Here is a 25,891-nt window from a genome sequence, read left to right as displayed (position 1 = left end):
AAGTAAGCTAGTTAGGGGAACAGGTTTTAGCACCCAGCCGACGTCGATGTGTAGACGCGCTAGGGTATAGGGTTAGACTCAGCCAACTGTAGACGCGCTAGAGTATAGGGTTAGACTCAGCCGACTGTAGACGCGCTAGAGTATAAATATTATAGGACGTAGTTAGGTTTAGAGAAAAATCTACGACAATTGACACTAGGGTGAGTAAATGATGACCGAACTTTCATTTTTAGGTGAACCAACACAAACCAAGTCTTATTTAATATCATATAATATTTGCGTTCATTTTTAATGAAGTGTTCATTTTTTTAAATATGTATAAATAATATAACTAAATTTAATAAATTAAATGCATTTTTATGAATACATTTTATTTCATTAAATTGTAATTTTATAATAAAATAAATAATAATAATAATAATTTATAAAGTACTCATTCAAACATAAAAAGGGTCATTCATTAATCAAAGTTATTGTATTCACAACTATAAGCACATTACATATGACCACCATGAGTTTAGCATATCTTAGAGGTCATTTGTATAAAGAAGTTTTAAAGGTACAGCAGCAAGTCTAGGGGTCACAGAAAGGCTGGTAAATTATCATGAAAAACTAAACTGATCCAAAGAAATTTGACTAACATTATAAGTAAATGTCATAAGTCAATAAGTAAATATTTATTTGTCTGTACCTCTGCAGCGGGGACAGCAGGAGCCGGGATCAGTGACCTGATGCATGCAGGTCAGTTTAGCACAATGAGGACCTACACAGCTCATCTCACCGTCCTGAAACACACATTTGTAAACACTGAACCTTTCTATCAGTCAAATCTCATGCTTGAGTCAGGCTGAGATGCTAACGGCTGAATTTGTGTGTTGTGTGTCTTACCACACAGGTGCAGTTCATGCAGGGTTTAGTGGGGAGGGCCAAGCTCTGTCCTTCTTCATACACCTGACCTTGTTGAACACATCCTGTGAGGCCAAAGAGATCACAGGTCAAACTCAGATCAGATACAGACACAATCATCACAAAAACACAGACTCACAACTAAACAGACAAACATGATTTCCAGAGCCTAGTGAGCTGAACTGATCTCAATAGAGCTTGAAAGTTAAGTTTTTTAATATACAGTATACATAACAATATACTGTTTAAATACCATATTTATGTATTACGACATTTGTAGGGTACTCGAGAGAGAGAACACATGATCTTACCATGGTACATGTCCAAAAAAAAACATGGTATTACAATGGCACTTTTTTGTGTAAAATCATAATAAATTAACCTGAGACAGCAGGGTAGAAGTTTTATTTTTTATTGTATATTACATATATATTTTTTATTATATTATATTATTTTATATTAATATTTATTTTAATGTTGACAGTGAATAAAACATGCCATTATTGTGGCACTTGTTAAAGGGTTAGTTCACCCAAAAATGAAAATTCTGTCAGTAATTACTCACCCTCATGTTGTTCCAACCGCGTAAGACCTTCGTTCATCTTCGGAACATAAATTAAGATATTTTTGATGAAATCTGAGTGCTGGATCACTTCTCCATAGGCTGCTAGGTGGCCGAAACTTGCTGGCCCAGAAAAGTTATTAAAGGGCTCAATCTTAAGTTTATCAAGCGACGAAAATACTTTTTGTGCGCAAAAACAAACAAAAATAACGACTTTATTCCACTATTCATTTCCTTCTCTCTGGACCTCGTAGTGTTTTTGCGCTGCGCGTCTGTGTTGCACGTCAACACGCATCACACACATGACCAGCGTCGGCCAATAGTGAGCCTACGTGGTGACGTGTAACACAGACGTGCTGCGTAAAAACACTATGTGAACCAACTAGAGGCCCAGAGAGAAGGAAATGAATAGTGGAATAAAGTCGTTATTTTTGTTTGTTTTTGCGCACAAAAAGTATTTTCGTCGCTTGATATACTTAAGATTGAGCCACTGTAGTCGCTTGGACTATATTAACGATCTCTTTAATAACTTTTCTGGGCCAGCAAGTTTTGGTCACCTAGCAGCCTATGGAGAAGTGATCCAGCACTCAGATTTAATCAAAAATATCTTAATTTGTGTTCCGAAGATGAACGAAGGTCTTACGCGGTTGGAACAACATGAGGGTGAGTAAATACTGACAGAATTTTCATTTTTGGGTGAACTAACCCTTTAATGTATTGTTGCTAGCGTAAAATAAGAATAAGAATAAATTAATCTGGGATCCTCCTTCAAAACATTGTGTATTTCATTTTGTTTTACATGTTGCAGCCTTTTTTTTCCCAGACATGGTATCTTAGATAATATAATTATGCTATCTAGTGTTTGCTACTGACCTCACATGTCGACACACTGACCTCTGCACTGTGAGCAGCACTGTCCCGGTGGGGTGAAGGGGTTCCGGCAGGAAACCACAGGACAGTCGACCACGGTGCACGTAACAGAGCCGCTCTGACACACGCAGTGCCTGCAGGGGTCCGAGGGGGCGGTGAACATCTGTGTGTTTGCAAACGTCCGCCCTTCAAACAGACAGTCGTCACACACCGGACAGCAGTGCCTACCGTGCACCGGATGTGTGCACTGCTGAGAACACGGCTTTTTCTCACACAACACGACGCCGCTCTGGAAAACAAATGCAATATGTTAAAAAATGTTTGATACTATGGCATGGTGATGGTATCAGTTGGTAATACCATGATATATTGATATACAGTAGCCAGTATGGCAGTATCCTTGCCACTGTCACCTTTGGCTTTTGGCTTGCTTAGTTCGGGACACTTAATATTCAACAATATTATTGATATGAGAACTAAACTGAGCTGGATGATGACATCACTGTTTTCTCCAGAGTGGCTATATATATATATATATATATATATATATATATATATATATATGTAAATTAATCACTTTTTTACAACAAAAATGAACCATCACTGAACTTACTTAAGCTGGACTATGATGCTATTTTCTTCTAGCTTCTAGATCTGCTGTACAGTAGAAACAAACTTATCACTGTAAAGCTGCTTTGAAACAATCTGTATTGTAAAAAGCGCTATATAAATAAAGGTGACTTGACTTGACAATATAAATAGTTTTATAATCATTTTTATTTGACATTCTATTTTATTCTATTAATTTATTTTATAATTTATTTTATTGTTGAAAAAACAACAATATGGTATTTCAATGTTATATTTCAATATTTTTTGTTAATCCATTGTTGCTAGTGTATTTTGGTGATAACTATATTTACTATGGTAAATGTACACATATACACTGGTGGTCTTACCAGGCATGTGCAGGTAGAGCAGTGGTCGTTGGGTGGGGTGAATGTGGCACTGTTCTCATACACCTGTCCCAGGTGTTCACATGTCCCTGTGCACACAGGACAGCACTCACCTGGAGGACGCACAGGGCGCTTGCAGGACACTTCTGGACAAGACACGGGTGTGCATGATACACTTCCATTCTACACACATACACAAAACAGTATGTGTTAAGTAAAACTACAACACAGCGGCAGCAACAGAAAAATACATTACACAAAAAATGTATGATGATTTAAAATGAAGATAAACTTTGGTAACAACGTGGTGTTTATTTGTGTACCAGGCAAATACAGCCCTGGCAATGGTCGTTGGGATCAGGGAAGCGTTCTCCATTTTCACAATCCCGACTGCGGTATTGACAGCCTTCACACGTTTGGCACGCGCAGGGGTCCTGCTGAGGGTGATGGCAGGAGATCTTGGGACAGCTTTTAGGAGAACACTGAACCTCACCTCTCTGATCAACAAAAACATCCAGCCCCACCATTAATTCACATACACTCACAAAAAACGTAATTGCTTTGATTCATTCTATACAGATATATAAGTTAACGATAGAAAGAATGACAGATAGAATGGCAGAACAATATACAGAACAATAGACAGAACGATAGATAAACACTGAGGTATCAAATGTTCACACACATTCTAATTTGTTACACTGTTTATTTGAATTATGTAAAAACAAAATTGTGCATTTATTCCAAGCTCTGGCAATATTGTGATAGATAGATAGATAGATAGATAGATAGATAGATAGATAGATAGATAGATAGATAGATAGATAGATAGATAGATAGATAGATAGATAGATAGATAGATAGATAGATAGATAGATACTTACATAACATCTGCACTCCTCACATGATGCTGTGGGTGATTGGAACGACTCACCATCTGCATAAACTTTTCCCTCAAACTGACAGCCTGTACAATAAACAAACACACACACACACACACACACACACACACACACGCTTATGCCAAAGCCACAGCCACAAACCCTAATTTGCAACTTGCAAGTCAGTTGCAGGTGTTATGATAGGGAAGGGCATTCTCTTTCCAAAGAGCATCTGATTGGACAAAAATCATTGTAGTGCAGGATGACCCTTACGAAAAAGAAGTGTACTTTAAGTTAATTTTATTAAGGTACACTTAAGTAATGTTCAAGTATATTTTTAAGTATACTTTAAGTAGTAAGTATACTAATATCAATGTGTACTTGTAGTAAACTTGTAAGTGTACTATTTCAATATTGCTTGGGACTAAATTGGCCCACTTTTAGTATATAAAAGTATACATTTAAGTGTACTATAAGTGTAAGAGTAGTAAACTACTTATTTTACTATTTTAATACAAGTAGTACATTTTTGTTTTGTTTATGAAAGTACACACTGAAGTGTACTCTCAGTAAACTACTTGTTTAGTAGTTTTACTGCAAGTATACTTGGAAATTTTCTTTAAGTGAACATAATATTATACTTATAGTTTACTATTTATATATTATTTTTGCACTTGCAGTATACTACTATGTTCAAATGTAGATATTATTTTTTATACTTGAAAAATACCTTTAACTGTACTTTAATTTTAAAAACATTTTATTAGCTTCATGCATCCTTTTTTAATCAACACTTGAATGTCGGTAAGTTTCATAAATAAAGGCAACATTTTAAACAAAAAAGTTGAGAAAATAACATTTTTGTCAAAGACTACACCTTGATCAGATTCAGAACGATGATCAAAGCACAGATGGAGTAGATCGAGTCCAACACCCCCAAAGCTTCACAGTCGTTTTCTCTTCATGAGTTACGCTTCATTTAATTTGGTAATATTATGCAGTTTTGATTTACACGCTGTTTAATGTTTGATAATCACGTTATTTTACATTTGCTATCACTTGTTTCAGCTTCTTATTCTCCTGTGTTTTGATCCGGAGATTCTGTACTAGAAGATGTGTCATATAGCGCCCCCTACCGTATAACAGTGAAAACATGGATAGCTGGAAAATTCAGTCAATGGTGGGGAAAAGTAGAATTAAAGTAAATTCCTATGTGCACTACCAGTGGACTAGCCTACCCCAAAATTCAGATACGCAGAATTAGAAACATATCTGTTTATATCAATATTTTAATCAATATTTTCAAACAATGTAAGTTTCATAAGACTGTATATGAAAAACTAAGTAAAAAAAAGTATATTTAATAGGCTATTCAAAAGAGTTAACACAACAACAAGCCAAGTATACTTTGAATAATTAAACTTTTAAGTATATCTCAATCAAAAGATTGAGTACAAGTATAGGCCAAATATACTTGGACTTTTCTCTCAGTATAAGTCAAGTACACTTAAGTGTAATTAAGTATATTTCTGAGAAGTACATAAAGTATATTTTTGAGAAGTATATAAAATGTAGACTGAAAGTATGCTTTCTTCTTTTTAGTTGAAAAGAAGTATACTAATAGAACACTTGAATAAACTTCTTTTTGTAAGGGGAGTCATCAATACTTTGTTCTAATTTTTATCAGAAGAGAATTACTGTAAAATTTAAATTCTGCTGAAAGTGCACTTTGTATTTAGACAGTGTGATACGGTACCTTCACACACAGGACAACACTGGTCCGCCCTCTTGGTGGGGTACCTACATCCTGGATTTGGGCATTGCGCCGTATCGCAGGTCACGTGACCATTCGTGCACAGGCAACGACGGCAGGGATCAGAAGGGTCTGCAAACTGCTGACCGTTCCGGTACTCCACGCCAACATACATGCAGCCTGAAGAAGAAGAAAAAATACAACTCATAATAATAATAATGATAATAATAATATCAAATCAATTATATATTATATATATATATATATATATATATATTTATAAGACACTTAAACAGACAATAATAATACTAAATTCTTGTACATCACGCAAATCTTCACATGAATGTGTATAAGTGTACTCAAACACATACCATCACATTGCGGGCAGCACCTCCCCTGTATAGGGAAAAGACAGTCACTATGGGGACAGTGATTACGGTCACAGGTCACAGTCCCATCACGACAAACACACGTCCTGCATGGGTCTGATGGATCCTCAAATGTAGCACCGTTAGTGTGTTCCCTGCTATTATACAGACAACCTGCAAAACCAAAGACAGACACAGACATATATGTGATTGATATATTTGATAATACCATTCAGAAGTTTGATCAATCAAAAACTATTCATTTCTTAAAAAATATTTTTTTACTGACCCCAAACTTAATACAAGATAGAAAATACAAGATAGTTGTATTTTATATTTTATCTAGATTTTTAGGCTTTACTGTTAATGTTATCTGTATGCACCATGGGTCTGAGAGTAATGAAATTTCAATTCTCTGTATGTATGTACTGTACATGTGGAAGAACTGACAATAAAACATACTTGACTTGACTTGAAACTTTTGTACGGTACTGTACATATACACATATGTAAATATAAATACTGCTCTACATATCAGTTGTTGATGAAATACCATCACATGTGCGACAGCACTCTTGAATTATGGGGTGAGAGCAGGCGGCAGAGGGGCAGGGCCTGCGCCGGCATGTCATTTCAAACAATGTAAGTTTCATAAGACTGTATATGAAAAACTATGTAAAAAAATGTAATAGGCTACGCGATCAAAAGAGTTAACACAACTACAAGCCAAGTATACTTTGAATACTTAATTGTACTTTTAAGTATATCTCGATCAAAAGATTGAGTTCAAGTACAGGCCAAATATACTTATACTTTTCTCTCAGTATAATTTTAAGTATATTTCTGAGAAGTAAATAAAGTATATTTTTGAGAAGTATATAAAATGTAGACTGAAATCATACTTTCTTATTTTTAGTTGAAAAGAAGTATACTAATAGAACCCTTGAATAAACGTATTTTTCGTAAGGGGAGTCATCAATACTTTGTTCTAATTTTTATCAGAAGAGAATTACTGTAAAATTTAAATTCTGCTGAAAGTGCACTTTGTATTTAGACAGTGTGATACGGTACCTTCACACACAGGACAACACTGGTCCGCCCTCTTGGTGGGGTACCTACATCCTGGATTTGGGCATTGCGCCGTATCGCAGGTCACGTGACCATTCGTGCACAGGCAACGACGGCAGGGATCAGAAGGGTCTGCAAACTGCTGACCGTTCGGGTACTCCACGCCAACATACATGCAGCCTGAAGAAGAAGAAAAAAATAAATTCTTGTACATCACGCAAATCTTCACATGAATGTGTATAAGTGTACTCAAACACATACCATCACATTGTGGGCAGCACCTGCCCTGTATAGGGAAAGGACAGTCACTATGGGGACAGTGATTACGGTCACAGGTCACAGTCCCATCACGACAAACACACGTCCTGCATGTGTCTGATGGATCCTCAAATGTAGCACCGTTAGTGTGTTCCCTGCTATTATACAGACAACCTGCAAAACCAAAGACAGACACAGACATATATGTGATTGATATATTTGATGGTACCGTTCAGAAGTTTGATCAATCAAAAACTATTCATTTCTTAAAAATATTTTTTTACTGACCACAAACTTTTGTACGGTACTGTACATATACACATATGTAAATATAAATACTGCTCTCTACATATCAGTTGTTGATGAAATACCATCACATGTGCGACAGCACTCTTGAATTATGGGGTGAGAGCAGACGGCAGAGGGGCAAGGCTTGTGCCGGCATTTCATTGTCCCATCGGTGCAGATGCATATTTGACAGCTGTCAGTGGGATGGTGGAACTGCTGCCCGTGTCTGTAATGCTGTCCTTCAACATTGCAGTCAGCAGGGTGTGCTGGAGGTTCTGGAATGAGATAAACACATTTACATCTACATCCACTCAAAAAAAAAACATTTTTATGGACATATAGGGGGGTGTAATGATGTCACATCAATGTTAGAATTAGGGTAATTTTGAGTTGCTGAATAGTAACTAGCATGTGAACAGCTTAGAGTACAATCTTCAAATTGTTATCTTGTAATTAAGGTGATTCAGGCATGACGTAATTGTGGTATAAGAGCAGAAGTGTGACCTGGACACTGGCGGCAACACTCTCCTGGTGGAACAAACGAATCAGCACATTGCACCGCTGGACATCGCTTCATCAGACACTGGACGTTACCATTCTACAGACAAACACACACAGATACACAACACGTTTGTGTGGATGTGTGGACACTACCGTTCAAAAGTTATATAATACTTTTATTCAGCAAGGATGTATTATATTGATCAAAAATCACTGTAAAAACAACAATAATTTTACAAAAGATTTTGAACATTCTATTCATCAAAAATCCTGAACATTTTCCACAAAAATCTTAAGCAGCACAACTCATTTCAACATTGATAATAAGAAATATTCATTGAGCAGCAAATCAGCATATTAGAATGATTTCTGAAGGATCATGTGACACTGAAGACTGGAGTAATGATGCTGAAAATTCAGCTTTACATCACAGGAATAAATTACATTTGAAAATATATTAACTTAGAATACAGTTCTTTTAAAATGTAATAATATTTCATAAAATACATGTATAATCTATAAATAAATTAATAATGTAATAATATTTCATAAAATAAATGCAGCCTTGATGATTTCTTTCTCACAATCCCAAACATTTGAATGGTAGCGTATGAGAAAGAGACACTTACGGTGCAACGGCACGTCCTGCATTTGTCTTCTTGATGTGGAAATTCCATTCCATTTGGATACTCTTTACCTCCATATCTACATCCTGAAGGAAAGGGAGAGGAGCTTTATAAGTGACTGGTTTGCATACATGCTTACAGGAAAGAGTTTTAGGTAACACTTTATTTTATAGTGTCCTTGTTACATTTGTTACATGTACTTACCATAGTAATAACAGTAAATTATGCATAATTATACTGACCCCAAACTTAATACAAGATAGAAAATACAAGATAGTTGTATTTTATATTTTATCTAGATTTTTAGGCTTTACTGTTAATGTTATCTGTATGCACCATGGGTCTGAGAGTAATGAAATTTCGATTCTCTGTATGTATGTACTGTACATGTGGAAGAACTGACAATAAAACATACTTGACTTGACTTGAAACTTTTGTACGGTACTGTACATATACACATATGTAAATATAAATACTGCTCTCTACATATCAGTTGTTGATGAAATACCATCACATGTGCGACAGCACTCTTGAATTATGGGGTGAGAGCAGACGGCAGAGGGGCAGGGCCTGCGCCGGCATGTCATTTCAAACAATGTAAGTTTCATAAGACTGTATATGAAAAACTATGTAAAAAAAAATGTAATAGGCTACTCGATCAAAAGAGTTAACACAACTACAAGCCAAGTATACTTTGAATACTTAATTGTACTTTTAAGTATATCTCGATCAAAAGATTGAGTTCAAGTACAGGCCAAATATACTTGGACTTTTCTCTCAGTATAATTTTAAGTATATTTCTGAGAAGTAAATAAAGTATATTTTTGAGAAGTATATAAAATGTAGACTGAAATCATACTTTCTTATTTTTAGTTGAAAAGAAGTATACTAATAGAACCCTTGAATAAACGTATTTTTCGTAAGGGGAGTCATCAATACTTTGTTCTAATTTTTATCAGAAGAGAATTACTGTAAAATTTAAATTCTGCTGAAAGTGCACTTTGTATTTAGACAGTGTGATACGGTACCTTCACACACAGGACAACACTGGTCCGCCCTCTTGGTGGGGTACCTACATCCTGGATTTGGGCATTGCGCCGTATCGCAGGTCACGTGACCATTCGTGCACAGGCAACGACGGCAGGGATCAGAAGGGTCTGCAAACTGCTGACCGTTCCGGTACTCCACGCCAACATACATGCAGCCTGAAGAAGAAGAAAAAAATAAATTCTTGTACATCACGCAAATCTTCACATGAATGTGTATAAGTGTACTCAAACACATACCATCACATTGTGGGCAGCACCTGCCCTGTATAGGGAAAGGACAGTCACTATGGGGACAGTGATTACGGTCACAGGTCACAGTCCCATCACGACAAACACACGTCCTGCATGGGTCTGATGGATCCTCAAATGTAGCACCGTTAGTGTGTTCCCTGCTATTATACAGACAACCTGCAAAACCAAAGACAGACACAGACATATATGTGATTGATATATTTGATGGTACCGTTCAGAAGTTTGATCAATCAAAAACTATTCATTTCTTAAAAATATTTTTTTACTGACCACAAACTTTTGTACGGTACTGTACATATACACATATGTAAATATAAATACTGCTCTCTACATATCAGTTGTTGATGAAATACCATCACATGTGCGACAGCACTCTTGAATTATGGGGTGAGAGCAGACGGCAGAGGGGCAAGGCTTGTGCCGGCATTTCATTGTCCCATCGGTGCAGATGCATATTTGACAGCTGTCAGTGGGATGGTGGAACTGCTGCCCGTGTCTGTAATGCTGTCCTTCAACATTGCAGTCAGCAGGGTGTGCTGGAGGTTCTGGAATGAGATAAACACATTTACATCTACATCCACTCAAAAAAAAAACACTTTTATGGACATATAGGGGGGTGTAATGATGTCACATCAATGTTAGAATTAGGGTAATTTTGAGTTGCTGAATAGTAACTAGCATGTGAACAGCTTAGAGTACAATCTTCAAATTGTTATCTTGTAATTAAGGTGATTCAGGCATGACGTAATTGTGGTATAAGAGCAGAAGTGTGACCTGGACACTGGCGGCAACACTCTCCTGGTGGAACAAACGAATCAGCACATTGCACCGCTGGACATCGCTTCATCAGACACTGGACGTTACCATTCTACAGACAAACACACACAGATACACAACACGTTTGTGTGGATGTGTGGACACTACCGTTCAAAAGTTATATAATACTTTTATTCAGCAAGGATGTATTATATTGATCAAAAATCACTGTAAAAACAACAATAATTTTACAAAAGATTTTGAACATTCTATTCATCAAAAATCCTGAACATTTTCCACAAAAATCTTAAGCAGCACAACTCATTTCAACATTGATAATTAGAAATATTCATTGAGCAGCAAATCAGCATATTAGAATGATTTCTGAAGGATCATGTGACACTGAAGACTGGAGTAATGATGCTGAAAATTCAGCTTTACATCACAGGAATAAATTACATTTGAAAATATATTAACTTAGAATACAGTTCTTTTAAAATGTAATAATATTTCATAAAATACATGTATAATCTATAAATAAATTAATAATGTAATAATATTTCATAAAATAAATGCAGCCTTGATGATTTCTTTCTCACAATCCCAAACATTTGAATGGTAGCGTATGAGAAAGAGACACTTACGGTGCAACGGCACGTCCTGCATTTGTCTTCTTGATGTGGAAATTCCATTCCATTTGGATACTCTTTACCTCCATATCTACATCCTGAAGGAAAGGGAGAGGAGCTTTATAAGTGACTGGTTTGCATACATGCTTACAGGAAAGAGTTTTAGGTAACACTTTATTTTATAGTGTCCTTGTTACATTTGTTACATGTACTTACCATAGTAATAACAGTAAATTATGCATAATTATATGCAACTAACCCTCAACCAAACCCTAATCCTACCCTAACCCTATAGTAAGTACATGTAGTTGCTTAATATTACTCAGTACTTAAATATATAATTACACTGTAACAATGACACCTTAAAATAAAGTGTAACCGAGTTTTATTTCTCCTAAACAGAAATGTCATTGAATGGAGAGAAATTCGAGACTATTCAAATGCACACATAGAAAATTCCATTGTTTGTCTCAATGTCTCAAGCATTTCTCATTAAATTCTTTCAAGACCAAATGATCTAAGCTTGCCACATTCTGTTAGCTGTATACTCTAATTTGTGTCTATTTATATTTAGGGTTAGAAATTAAGAGGGTTTCCACAATGACAAAAATGCCCTCAAAAAGAAAAATATAGGGGGCAAATGTGCCCCTTATGAATTAATATTCAATTCTAGGCTTAATTATACATAACATACATATTAGCATATGTTGATTTAATTTTATTCGTAAGACATAAGTTATCTAAATGTGCATTCATTAGGGTAAAAAAAGAAAGAAAAAAAAAGTTAATTTGTGAAACCAAATTTGTTCTAATGCAATTTTGATGTTTAAGGCTCTCACCATTGCAGTTGTTTTGGCAGCACGTCCCCGGCCGAGGATAGTTGCAGTCCGGCCTTGGACACTCGCGATTCCCACACTCCACACGTCCATCAGTGCAAAGACAATCCTCACATGGATTCCGAGGATTTGGAAATGTATCTCCATTAGTAATGATGCGGTTATCATATTCACACACTCGAAGAAAATGGGAAGAAAATGGCAAGAGGAGACAATAACTGTTAGTGTGCACACTAAGATCAAGTTATCTGAGAATATTACCATAATTTATGTCTTAACAAAATATGTCTTAGCTATTATGTCTTAACATAATAGCTATGTTTATGCAACCAGCCCCAGGAAATCCCAGAAAGCATGGCAATGAGTTTATTGCAGTGAAAACTTTCAAGCAAAATGCTACTTTAGATATACCTGTTTTATTCAGTATTAAGAATTGTCCAGAGAAAATTAGTTCAATCTAATTAAAATGCACATGTTTTCAGATATATTTCAAAATCTATTTCAAATGATACACATTTTAATTATACAAAAATATTGCTAAAAAAATAAATAAAAAAAGAAATATATATATATATATATATATTATATCATTTTTAATTACTTATATTTCCTCATATGTACATTTCTAATCTTAATATGTTGAATTAATGCTAAATGTATTTTAAAATATATGCAGATACATTTTCAGATTTATTTTCAAATATATTTCAAATTCTACTATATTGGTCCAAAAAAATTGCTAATACTTTTTTTTGCTAAAAATATATATTTTTTTAAATACTTATAATTCCACATATATACATTTCCAATCTTTACAATTTTTGATGAATGAAAAATATTTATTTTTAAATTATAGTTAGGACAATAAAAATATATTTAGAAATATACTGTATAATATAAAACTGATTATAATATTTTTTCTTTTTTTAGTTGTAGTATATTTTAATATTTGAAGATAAATTTGGAAAAAATATATTTCCTTAAGCCAGCCTGTTTACAAAATATATTCAGCATTTTTTTTAACTATATTTTGGTCAGATTTGTATTCAAATCATTTACTTTCTATCTTTTACTTTGTATGCTGCCTTAAAATGTAGCGGCCTATGTAGACAACTATGTAGGCCTTTAAATTCTAGTCTTTTCTTCTCTCTCTTACCTGTAGGTATGGTGGGGGCCATTGGCAGTGCACAGTTACGTGTAGTAGGGGTCGGTTGCGGTGCACAGTTACGTGTAGTAGGGGTCGGTTGCGGTGCACAGTTACGTGTAGTGGAGGTCGGTTGCGGTGCACAGTGTGGACCACATTTAGCCTGCCCCCCCACACAAGAACATATTTGGCCAGCTTCACTCCATGTGGCTCCTTCCTCATACTGAATGCCATTCCACATACATCCTACAAACACAGAATGAACACACGTAAACTTTTAAAAGTTCGAAGTTGGTAAGATTTTTTTATGTTTTTAAAGGAAGTATCTTATGCTCTCCGTGGCTGCATTTATTTGATAAAAAATACAGTAAAAAAAAAGTAACATTGTGAAATATTATTACAATTTGAAATAACTTTTCTATTTGAATATATTTTAAAATGTAATTTATTCCTGTGATGCAAAGCTGAATTTCTCTTCAGTGCATCATTACTCTTCAGTGTCACATGATCCTTCTGAAATCATTCTAATATGCTAATTTGCAGAAAATTAATATCTTTCCGACCCCAAACCTTTGAATCAGTGTCTTACCTCTGCACACTGGGCAGCAGATGTTAGGAGAAGGGATAGTGGTAAGTGCACAATTCAAAGATGGGCATCTTTCCTGGTGACATCTCACGTTACCAGCCTTTAACAAAAAAACACACACACAAGAATCAATGGCTTCAATGCCTTCAGACCTAGCATGATATTTGATGTGTTTTGATATTTGATGTGTGTGCTGTTTGAATATGCACATATGCAAATGATATTCAAAGCAGATAACAACCTAAATTTTGCCCTTTTCCTCACATAAAACCATCATATGGCTTCAGATGATTTTGGAATATAGTGCATGAGTCACATGGGCTACTTCTATGGTACTTTTTTGTGTGTGTGTGTGTGTGTGTGTGTGTGTGTGTGTGTGTGTGTTTACTTTTTAAACATAAGTTTAAGTTTTTTGTTTAAGTCATAGTTGTTGTCTTTTGACATAAATATTCTTTAAATTTACTCAATATTGTGTCATCACATTCATCAATTTTAGCCAAATATTGCAGTAAATTTTTAGTCAACATTTTATTTGACACAAAAAGATTAAACCAAATACTTAAAACATTTTATATAATAATTTTAGCATGTATCAACATTTAACAAAAACACCATTTTATCAACAGTAGGCTATGTCTTTAATTACTTTGAAAAAACATTGTCAAAATCAAACATTTCCATCAACAATAATTTCATTGAAGAGATTAACATTGGTGTAAGCTGGATTCAGAATAGCTCTTTTCACTCTAAGTAAGTGTGTGTGTGTTTCACCTTGCATGTACACTGAAGGCATGGACCACCACCAGGAGGCCTGAACTCTTCTCCATTTTCGTAAATCCTTCCTTCATAATCACACACTGAAACACAGTAAAAATAATTTTTTTACTTATGTGTTTGGAAGCCAGGACCACTTTGATATTATGTTGCATGTTAGAGAAGTAGAGGAGGAAAGAGATGCTTGTGTTTGTCTTCTTTACTGTGACAAGCAGGGCAGCACTGGCCGTGTGAATTTGCTGGGTGCGTGCAACTGGGAGGCGGACATGAAGATCTTGTAGATTCACATGACACTTGCCCACCCTGTATCACAAGATAGACACATTCACATACAAATACATTCAAATGTTCATACATTTAGTAAACACTTTTACCTAAAGTGAAAACACTCACCGAGCATTGACAATTCAAGCACGGATCCTCTCTGGATACGAATCTTTGGCTGTCTGTGTATACAATATCCTCATATCTGCACTCCTCACATCTGAACACAAATTGATTAATAAGATGTGTTTCCTTTAAGATGCCCGCCTCGTTTACTACTTTAGCCAAAATTGTTAAGAAAAAATGTTATTAATACCGTTCACAACATTCTCCTTGTCTCTTCACTGGATTATAACAGGGAGTCGGTGGGCAAGGATCCCGAACGCAATTAATATTCCCATTCTGAAAGAAAAATATCTTCTGCTAGAATGCTTTTTTTTTTTTTGGAAAACCATTTAATCCAAACCAGTTTACAACATTTGGCGCTTTTATTCGAAGTCATTTACACTGCATTCAAGGTATACACTTTAAAATTAAATAAAATGAAATATCTCTTATTCAACTCAGTTCTTATGCAGCTTACCACACATGTACATCTGCCCTCACACTGGGATCTTGGCGGAAAATCCATCCCATTCGGGATGTCCCTTCCATCCACATTACAACCTGTGAGAAAAATATGTATGTATAGAAATATATGTAAATATATCAAACTCATGTGAAGTATAAGTAGCCATTTAATAGACAGATTTCTTCTATCTGAAGAAATACAGCCATAGCCTGTCAATAAATGTTTGTAGTTAATAGACCTATCATGGCATTGTTCAATTGTAACAAACATCTTTTTCTTGGAAAAATGTCAACAAATGAATCAGTCACAATAAGACAAGCAATATATATCAATTTGATTGCATGCTCTCAAATGTTCTGATTTAGAGTGATTTAAAAGTATAGTGACAAGTCATTTTTAAAAGTTTGGACACACCGTCACAGACAGGACAGCAGGATCCGGGGGGAGCAGAGGCTGGTTTTGTACAGGGGACATGACAGTGTTCACGCTCACACTGAGCCTGACCCTCCTAGAGAGAGAGAGAGAGAGAGAGAGAGACTAAAACACTGATAGCCCATGAGATATGCAATACATTAAGAAAACAAGCTATATAATCAATAACAGGTGATGACCCACCGTGCATGTACAGGTCGTGCAGGGGTCATCAGGATGGTTCCACTGAGAACCGTGCAGGTGCCACACATTGTTCTGGACACAACCTTTATATCAAACAAAATACTTTTTTGATGAGTATGAGCGTGTCTGAGCAAGTTGCATGTCATTAAAATGTACAAAAATGTACAAAAAGCTCAAATCACACTTACTTCGACACCTGGGACAGCACTGCCCACCTACAGTCTCCACCAAAGGACAAGGAAGTGTAGGACACGACTGGGTGTAACATTCTATATTCCCTGCCTACATGAAAAAAAAACACACACACACACACACACACAACCTCCTTAATTAATGCTGATTTCAAAAATACACAGAAAATGACCAAAAGTACCACTGTAGAGGATATAGTAGTGAATTTTAGAATATATACTCTATGCAAGATGTGTTTAGAAGTGAAATACGTAATCTTTTTGGCCAACATTAAGGGTAATGCATAACAAGTAACGTGTGTTATGTACAGTGCTGTTATTGGTAACTAAAACAAAATATATGAAATATTAAACTGAAAAGATTGAAATAAAATATAAAAATTACAAGAAAAACTTAAAGTAAAAAAAAACCAGTAAAAATAATAAACACTTGTAATGTAATCAAATTTCATTAAATATAACAAAATTACATTTGCGAAAGTAATGAGTAAAGTAACATAAAGTACTTGTTTCAATTTGTTTGATTTTTACATTAATTTTGCGAAAAATGCTAAACTTATTTTTTGCAAACTTACATACAGGCCTACATTTTACAGAAAACATTTAAGTAACACTAATTAAGTGTTAACCATATTACTTTTCATAATAAGTAAGAATATATAATGTAAATCAATAAGCACATTACATTTAAAGTAGTCTGTGAGGGAGAAAAAGTGTAAAAGAGAGCAGGAAAATGTATCAGACAGTCAAAAAGTTATGTCTACTAAATTCTAAATAAATAGTTCATTAATACAAGCACTTTCATAATATAAAATATACATTTCTTTTAAATAATAATTACAATATCCTAACGTTTAATGTCTAATTGTTACTATGTGGTTGATGAATCCCAACAAGGACGAAACAGAAATGCACATTGTCATCTCACAGCCTTACATTGCACACACAGTGTTTGCAGGGGTCACGGCTGACTTGAAGAGAGACGCCGTCTAGGACAACTTGCCCCTCAAAGTAACAGCGGGAACAATCTTTGCAGCAGGAGCCAAACGGTGGCTTCACACCATCTTGACATGTCTGAGGACACTGTTGCACATCAACACACGCCTGATTCCCACCCTGATGAGCAAAATACAAAACACAGCAAACAATACAGTCATTTCATCCACTAACATGTAATACTTTATGCTTGTAACAAGTGAGAGAGAAGCACCTGACATGTACAGATCTGGCAGCCATCGATGGTGCTGAAAGAGTCGTTGTACGGCCGACCGCCCACATCACATGCTGCAAAGGACATAATAGGCACGCAAATTTCTGTGTAAGCGGTTCCAGAACCATTAGAGTCACAGAGAAATGATAGAGCTCAAATAAAGAGCTCAAAAGTGCTTGTGAGCGTGTACCAGAGCAGGTAGGGCAACACTCCCCACGTCTCATGTAGGGGTTGGAACACGGGGTGGGCGGACACTCAATGCGATTACATGACACCTGACTGTTCTGCAAATAAACACATGCATAATGCATAGCGCATTAATTCCTCGGCTTAATTCTGTTCCGCATTCTCTACAACACCCACACCTGACATATAGTTTTTATTCATGTTTATGTATTAGTTTTAGTTTATTTCATTTTTATTTTAGTACTTCAAATTAAACTAAACGCAAATGAGAAATGTTGCCTAGGCAGCTGGCATCTATTTTAATTTCAGATAACAATTTTTGTTTTAGTTAAATATAATAACCCTGAAACATGCATAACAAAATTCAAGAAATATTTGCGGTATAAAATAGCATTTGGTTATAGAAACTTTTTATAAACAGAAACTTTTAAAGTCTCTTGTTTGAAGCCAGTAAGAACATTTACAGCATATACACTCTTTTATCAGATGTTGCGAATAGTTTTACATATAAGCATTGATATTTTTAACTTTAATTTTATTAAATGTTGAACCGCTACCATTACATTCAAATATTTCACTGAAAAACTTAACATACCATTTTTATTGCAGGAGCATCTCCAAAACTTAATCATTGAAATGTCTTTTGCTATTTTAGTTTTACCATTGAACCTTTTTTAACGTTTACACTCATACAAAGTATTTAAAAGTCTGTATACTTTTTACAGGTTTTGTAGTGCAGTTTACTTTTAATTCAAATTCAATTTTAAATTCAAATTATATTTCATCTTCACAAGGAGAGCAAATACACAGACACATGCTGGTGCGCCTATCAATATGAGGACATTCCACACACTGTACATTTTTCAGTGTACAATCAGAGTACAATCAACTTGGGTGTTTCAACTTAAATTACATTAAACGGAAAGAAAAAATTGATGAATCTTGTATAACTTGTAAAAAAGACTAAGTTTGACAAATTAACTTATTTTGAGTTGAAGCAATGTAAAAACACTTATCCACTTTTCCTAACCCTACCCATCACAGAAAACTTTCTTAATTTTTACATTTTTAATAACACATTGTTTAGTATGTTTTTTAAGCCATTTTAATTGAGGACTGTCTTCACAAATTTGTGTCCTCATAAATCATATAAACAAACACATGCACACACACACACAGTAGACTCACAAAGCAGGTGCACTTGAGGCAAGGGTTGGATCTCGATACAAACACATCACCGTTCTCATGGATTTCACCTTCATGTGTACATTCTAGAGATTAACACGAAGAAAAAACAAATACACATGTATGAAGCAAATGCACGTTCAACCTCATTCTTTGGTACACATGAAAGTACAGTGTGGGTATTTTATGTGGAGATGCAACGTGGGTACTTGTTTGATATTCATGGTAGCATGGTGTCTGAGGAAGAGACGGTTCCTCACAGGAATGTGGTGAACATGGATTCATTTCGCATTCTACTCTTCCATGCTATAAACACACACACACATACACACACACACACACACACACACACACACACACACACACACACACACACACACACACACACAATATCAAAATGGCACAAGAGATGCCAGTGTGGGAGAAGCAAAATAAAACATTTAAAAGACTAAAAGAAGATCAAAGACTAAATCTTTTAGATTTCATACCTCACATGTACACCGGTTGCAGTCGTCTGGGCTGAAGACATCGCCGTTACTATAGATATTGCCATGAAAGCTGCATTCTGCATTCACCAATCAGAGACATACACACACAGTTTGTTGTGGTGGAACGAAACCCCTATGAAACCTCCTGAGATAATCATTTGAAATGAACCACATATTTCCTGCCCACATAAGATCAAATCTTATCTACAGTATGAACTCTATAAGATGTCTGTGTGTATTCATGATAGACTTTCCAGACTGCTCCAGACATCTGATGTCTGAAAATGAGTTTTAACAGCAGTTCAATGAGTTCAATGATATATAAAGTGGGGTTGAAAAGTTTGAGACCAAACTCAAACTTCCTTAATTCAAAATCAAATTTCAAAATGTATATAAACAGAACTAAGGATTCTGAAAAATGAAAAACTTTATTGACGTAAAGTCAGAAGAAAAATGCAATATTATATTAATCTAATAAGCATATTACTGATATTGATTATGTAATGCCTTTGTACAGATGGCAAGATGTTCTTCTTTTGATTAAAGCAAAATATGCTTTAATATCATTATATATATATATATATATGGTAACACTTTACAATAAGGTTCCTTTATTAAACATTAGTAAATGTATTAACTAACATGAACTAACAATGAGCAATACATTTACTACTGTTTTTGTTAATCTTTGTTAATGTTAGTTAATGAAAATAAAGCTGTTCATTGTTTGTTCATGTTAGTTCACAGTGCATTACCTAATGTTAACAAGATTTTAATAAAGTATTAGTAAATGTTGAAATTAACATTAACAAAGATGAACAAATGCTGTATAAGTGCAGTTCATTATTAGTTAATGTTAACTAATGTAGTTAACTAATGAACCTTATTGTAAAGTGTTACCATATATATATACACACACACACACACACACACACACACACACACAGACATTAATTTTATTACAATTATTGTTATTATTTTTAATATCTTACTTATCATGATCACCAGCTGGAGTACCCTTGATCCCAAAGGGCACTCTACCCCAGACTATTTCCAGTCAGTCAAGGACTACATTTCCCATAACTCACTGCCCGGTCTCATCATTCATGATTGTCTTCAGCTGGTTCTCAGTCCCTGCCTATATAAGCCTGGTTCATTCTGCCATTCATGGTGAAGTCTTCTGGCACGTACCGCTCTGAGACACATGGGTTGAGGATCCGAACGCAGTAGTTTATTGAAAGGATAATCCAAACAGTAACAGGGCACAAGAACACAGGCAAACAGGGAAATCCAAGGACGGGCAGAAATCAAAACCTTAACACGGGGAACCAGGATACAAGGGCTCAGAATTGCAGTGGAACATTAAACATACAAGACTTCGCAAAGAGTGACTGAGTGACTCATGGGCTGTTTCTCAATATGTGTTCTTCAGTGATCTTGTGTTCTCGTACTACGTCATCATCATCAACCGTCGAAGTTCAATTCCAATACTTAAGAACGCAAGTACAGAGGACGCATGAAGTGCCCGGATGTGTCCTTGATATCGAGGATGCATCAAATGCAGACTTGAGAGAATCGAACCGTTAAAAATCCTAGAAGACGCTGCGGGCAGTCGACGTACGGAAGGCTGTAAGCTTTAAACTTCTCGTTCTCACTTAAGAGATTCCCGTTGCAAGCTCGAAATACGTGACAGCTCGTGAAAGTTTACATTTGTCGGTCTCTTTTGCTTCATTTTAATAAAGTGATAAAGACCTTAAGAAAGCGGCAGTATTTTTATTGGCATATTAAAAAAGAATCTTAACATTGACAAAACATAGGTAACACATAGGCTACTCATAAATACACACGGTAAAATAAAAAAGATATAAACTATGAAAACAATGTCTATAATAATATGAAAGAAATGTTTAATAGGTTGTGACATTTGTTTGTGATGTTGTGTTGTATTTATTGCGCTTTGGTCATGAATCGCTATTTGCCGAGATGGTCAGTTAAGCAGCAAGATCGCAGCACATCTCAATTCTCATAAAGATGCGTTCTGTGTTCTCTTGCGTCCTTCCGAGTTCGTTCTTTCAAGGCCGCCTGGCAAGACCGGTCTCAAAGAGAAAGCAAGTTTGTTCTTTGCGTTCTTGGACTTGAGAAACAGCTTATATAGGGTGAAAATGGCTTATATAGGGTGAATTAACAAGCTAATGATCAACAGCTGAAAACAAAGCATGATGAGTCCAGGCAGAGAGTTATGGGATGTGTAGTCCAGGACAGAATGACAATGGTCTGGATATGCAGGGCACTCTAACTGGTGACCATGACAATATTAATGATATACGCATATCAAATATATATAATTATCATTATCATTATTATTAGGCCTATAAGCCACAGCAATTTACAATGTATTTATAAATATGGGTGTTATAAAAATGATATTACCATTAACTTTAAGGATGATCACACTTTCAGTAAACAAGAGAGAGAAAAGGAAGAGAAAGAGATGAAGCTGTTGGATTCTGTAAACTAGTTCACACCGTCTGAACGTTCAGATCCAGTTTGACAGAGCGAGAACAGGAAAGAAATATAGAAGAGAGAGGGAAAATAAATCTGCACATAGCATGTGTGATAAGTAAACACACTCTGTGAGTAAATTATCACACCTGTCTGTGTCAAAAATGAAAATGTCAAAAACTGTCCTACAACAGACCATAAAAGCAAAACAGAATATGTTGATTTGATATTTGTACTGTATATTAGTTTTACAAGGGTGCAGCAGTGCAAATAAGTTTTGAACCACTGTCATTACAAATACTGTAGATGCATAAACAAAAAACACTCACACCCCCCTTTCTAAGTGATTACAGGACTTTAGGGAAAACCACTCTACTTGAAGAATAAACAAACTGAGATAGAAGTTATAGTTTGTGGTTCATTATGTTAATTTGTGGTTTTCATGTAAATTTCTCTGCTCTACGGTTTGATTATTGGCTTGCTGATTAACGCAGATTAGATGGTTAATGCATATGACATAATGAATTATTTTGTGTTTTGATTCGTAATGGTGATTTAATGGATGTTAGATTACTCACCACTTAAACGGTCACATTGAATGTGGCCATTGGTGCAGGAACAGACGGTGCGGCTGTCAGGAGACCAGCGATGTCCCTCATCCACCTGACGTCCTTCATAAACGCACTTTCGTGTGAGTTTTTTGGTACATTCACACGTTTCCAAGTACTCAACCTTTGTCTGCAGGTCAGTGTTCTACATACACAGAAAATTGATTGAAAAGAAATTGTGTGTATAATATCACTTGGTTGTGTCATGGTAAAATGATGGTATCAGACGCAGTTTGATACAGCGCTATTTCAGTATTATATATATACAGTGGGGAGAACAAGTATTTGATACACTGCCGATTTTGCAGGTTTTCCCATTTACAAAGCATGTAGAAGTCTGTAATTTTTATCATAGGTACTCTTCAACTATGAGTGACGGAATCTAAAAATCCAAAAATCCAGAAAATCACATTGTATGATTTTTAAGTAATTAATTTGCATTTTATTGCATGACATTAGTATTTGATACATCAGAAAAGCAGAACTTAATATTTGGCATAGAAACCTTTGTTTGCAATTACAGAGATCATACGTTTCCTGTAGTTCTTGACCAGGTTTGCACACACTGCAGCAGGGATTTTGGCCCACTCCTCCACACAGACCTTCTCCAGATCCTTCAGGTTTCGGGGCTGTTGCTGGGCAATACAGACTTTCAGCTCCCTCCAAAGATTTTCTATTGGGTTCAGGTCTGGAGACTGGCTAGGCCACTCCAGGACCTTGAGATGCTTCTTACGGAGCCACTCCTTAGTTGCCCTGGCTGTGTGTTTCGGGTCGTTGTCATGCTGGAAGACCCAGCCACGACCCATCTTCAATGCTCTTACTGAGGGAAGGAGGTTGTTGGCCAAGATCTCGTGATACATGGCCTCATCCATCCTCCCCTCAATACGGTGCAGTCGTCCTGTCCCCTTTGTAGAAAAGCATCCCCAAAGAATGATGTTTCCACCTCCATGCTTCACGGTTGGGATGGTGTTCTTGGGGTTGTTGTCACGGTTGGTAGATCCACTGTCTCATTCTAGTCTTGTGTGTTTGTGTGTGTGGTGTCTCGTTACGCTGATTGTTTTATGTGGGCGTTACCGCTGATTATCAGTGATCAGCGGCAGCTGAATGTCATCTCACCAGCCTATTTAATGCCCTGTCTTTCGTCTCGTTTGTCAGATCGTTGTTGAAGCTTCCCGTGTTCGTGCCTGTTCCTGTTTTTCGGATACCGGATTGCTTCACTCCCGTTCTTACCTCTGGTTCACCGTCATCATCTTCAGTCACCTTAGGATCGTCCGTCTCAGTCCCTGCGTCACGCTCTCCTGCTGTCTGTGTTCCTGGTCTGACCCTCTCTCTCGGAGTGACTGCCTGTCTACGCTGAGTTCTGTATATATGCATCTGACTATTCTGAGTTTCCTGAGTGAACCATTGTTAATAAACATCATTGCACTTGCTATTGCTTCCGTCCTGTTTATCATTACAGTTGTACTCATCCTTCTTCTTCCTCCAAACACGGCGAGTGGAGTTTAGACTAAAAAGCTCTATGTTTGTCTCATCAGACCACATGACCTTCTCCCATTCCTCCTCTGGATCATCCAGATGGTCATTGGCAAACTTCAGACGGGCCTGGACATGCGCTGGCTTGAGCAGGGGGACCTTGCGTGCGCTGCAGGATTTTAATCCATGACGGCGTAGTGTGTTACTAATGGTTTTCTTTGAGACTGTGGTCCCAGCTCTCTTCAGGTCATTGACCAGGTCCTGCCGTGTAGTTCTGGGCTGATCCCTCACCTTCCTCATGATCATTGATGCCCCACGAGGTGAGATCTTGCTGGTGCCCCAGACCGAGGGAGATTGACCGTCATCTTGAACTTCTTCCATTTTCTAATAATTGCGCCAACAGTTGTTGCCTTCTCACCAAGCTGCTTGACTGTTGTCCTGTAGCCCATCCCAGCCTTGTGCAGGTCTACAATTTTATCCCTGATGTCCTTACACAGCTCTGGTCTTGGCCATTGTGGCGAGGTTGGAGTCTGTTTGATTGAGTGTGTGGACAGGTGTCTTTTATACAGGTAACGAGTTCAAACAGGTGCAGTTAATACAGGTAATGAGTGGAGAAAACTTGCAAAATCGGCAGTGTATCAAATACTTGTTCTCCCCACTGTATATATATATATTATTATAGTTTTGTTATTAATATTTTTAATTCGCTTTTATTTTTATATTTTCAGTTTACATAATTTTAGTAAAATCTTTAGCCATTTTGTTGTGTGCTTTTGTAATTTTTATTAGTATTAGTTTTTCTCGACATAGTTTTCATTTATTTTATTTCCATTTTTGTTTAATTTCAGTTAATTTAAGTACTTATTTCAGTTAGTTGCTAAGGCAAGGCAGCATTTTAACATTTTAATTTAAATATTTAATCAAATTTTATTTCAGATTTATTTTAATTAAATGTAATAGTTTTAGTAAACGATAACAACACTACCTTTATTTATTTATATATATATACTATGAATTAATAAATAAATATACCACAGTACTATCATGGTACATATCCTTTATTCAAAACCATGGTATGGTCATGGTCATAGTACAGGCACAAAATAACAATGATAGTACTATGGTACTTCTTAGTCCTTTTTTGTCTAAAAAAGCACACCTGCACACCTTCTAAGTGCAGACACAATACATTCTCAATGTACCTGTTTCTTTAGCATGTCCAGCAAGGTCTTGATGCTATGCAGGTTGTTCTCCAGTTGGCCTAAACGCAAGTCTGATTCACTGTGGTATCTTGAACTTAATGCTATTTCATCTCCACGGTTTGGCTGGTCATTCATCATATCCAGGTCCGAGATTGTTGATACGGTGGGACTGGTGGGTTGGACTGTGTCAGGAATGGAGTCTGTAATAATCACACACACAACCGCAAATGCAAACACACATTATAAAAGAAGAATATATTGTGCTGGGCTTTAATAAATAAAAAAAGAGCCCATGTTTTTTCTCCTAGATAGTTTAGACATATTTGAATATGT

At 36.0% G+C, this 25,891-nt stretch overlaps 1 protein-coding gene across 2 annotated transcripts in view; it reads right to left on the bottom strand.

The window, feature by feature from the left end:
* The window catches only part of kcp (kielin cysteine rich BMP regulator), a 50,275-nt gene that overhangs the window by 12,422 nt on the left and 11,962 nt on the right, over positions 1 to 25,891 (bottom strand). Inside the window, exons 4-40 of one of the 2 annotated variants that reach the window (XM_084123864.1) lie at positions 25,559 to 25,758; positions 22,854 to 23,028; positions 19,774 to 19,850; positions 19,495 to 19,591; positions 19,289 to 19,371; positions 18,105 to 18,198; positions 17,915 to 17,988; positions 17,641 to 17,820; positions 16,702 to 16,795; positions 16,514 to 16,596; positions 16,313 to 16,406; positions 15,911 to 15,993; positions 15,644 to 15,729; positions 15,457 to 15,547; positions 15,267 to 15,366; positions 15,061 to 15,146; positions 14,293 to 14,389; positions 13,716 to 13,949; positions 12,563 to 12,736; positions 11,739 to 11,821; positions 11,113 to 11,206; positions 10,692 to 10,883; positions 10,324 to 10,494; positions 10,066 to 10,242; positions 9,041 to 9,123; positions 8,415 to 8,508; positions 7,994 to 8,185; positions 7,626 to 7,796; positions 7,368 to 7,544; positions 6,300 to 6,470; positions 5,932 to 6,108; positions 4,179 to 4,261; positions 3,618 to 3,791; positions 3,298 to 3,477; positions 2,363 to 2,627; positions 889 to 971; positions 692 to 785 (exon numbers count right to left, since the gene is read on the bottom strand). In XM_084123864.1, the coding sequence (XP_083979990.1) occupies positions 692 to 785; positions 889 to 971; positions 2,363 to 2,627; positions 3,298 to 3,477; positions 3,618 to 3,791; positions 4,179 to 4,261; positions 5,932 to 6,108; positions 6,300 to 6,470; positions 7,368 to 7,544; positions 7,626 to 7,796; positions 7,994 to 8,185; positions 8,415 to 8,508; positions 9,041 to 9,123; positions 10,066 to 10,242; positions 10,324 to 10,494; positions 10,692 to 10,883; positions 11,113 to 11,206; positions 11,739 to 11,821; positions 12,563 to 12,736; positions 13,716 to 13,949; positions 14,293 to 14,389; positions 15,061 to 15,146; positions 15,267 to 15,366; positions 15,457 to 15,547; positions 15,644 to 15,729; positions 15,911 to 15,993; positions 16,313 to 16,406; positions 16,514 to 16,596; positions 16,702 to 16,795; positions 17,641 to 17,820; positions 17,915 to 17,988; positions 18,105 to 18,198; positions 19,289 to 19,371; positions 19,495 to 19,591; positions 19,774 to 19,850; positions 22,854 to 23,028; positions 25,559 to 25,758 (4,863 nt within the window). The remainder of the gene's footprint in view (positions 1 to 691; positions 786 to 888; positions 972 to 2,362; positions 2,628 to 3,297; positions 3,478 to 3,617; positions 3,792 to 4,178; positions 4,262 to 5,931; positions 6,109 to 6,299; positions 6,471 to 7,367; positions 7,545 to 7,625; positions 7,797 to 7,993; positions 8,186 to 8,414; positions 8,509 to 9,040; positions 9,124 to 10,065; positions 10,243 to 10,323; positions 10,495 to 10,691; positions 10,884 to 11,112; positions 11,207 to 11,738; positions 11,822 to 12,562; positions 12,737 to 13,715; positions 13,950 to 14,292; positions 14,390 to 15,060; positions 15,147 to 15,266; positions 15,367 to 15,456; positions 15,548 to 15,643; positions 15,730 to 15,910; positions 15,994 to 16,312; positions 16,407 to 16,513; positions 16,597 to 16,701; positions 16,796 to 17,640; positions 17,821 to 17,914; positions 17,989 to 18,104; positions 18,199 to 19,288; positions 19,372 to 19,494; positions 19,592 to 19,773; positions 19,851 to 22,853; positions 23,029 to 25,558; positions 25,759 to 25,891) is intronic. The other variant, XM_084123865.1, reaches the window with a different exon arrangement.

The sequence above is a fragment of the Abramis brama genome, assembly GCF_963993115.1.
Source record: "Abramis brama genome assembly, chromosome: 9".
Classification (NCBI taxonomy): domain Eukaryota; kingdom Metazoa; phylum Chordata; class Actinopteri; order Cypriniformes; family Leuciscidae; genus Abramis; species Abramis brama.
The sequence above is the reverse complement of the archived record's forward strand: the minus strand, read 5'-3'. Positions and strand labels throughout refer to the sequence as shown.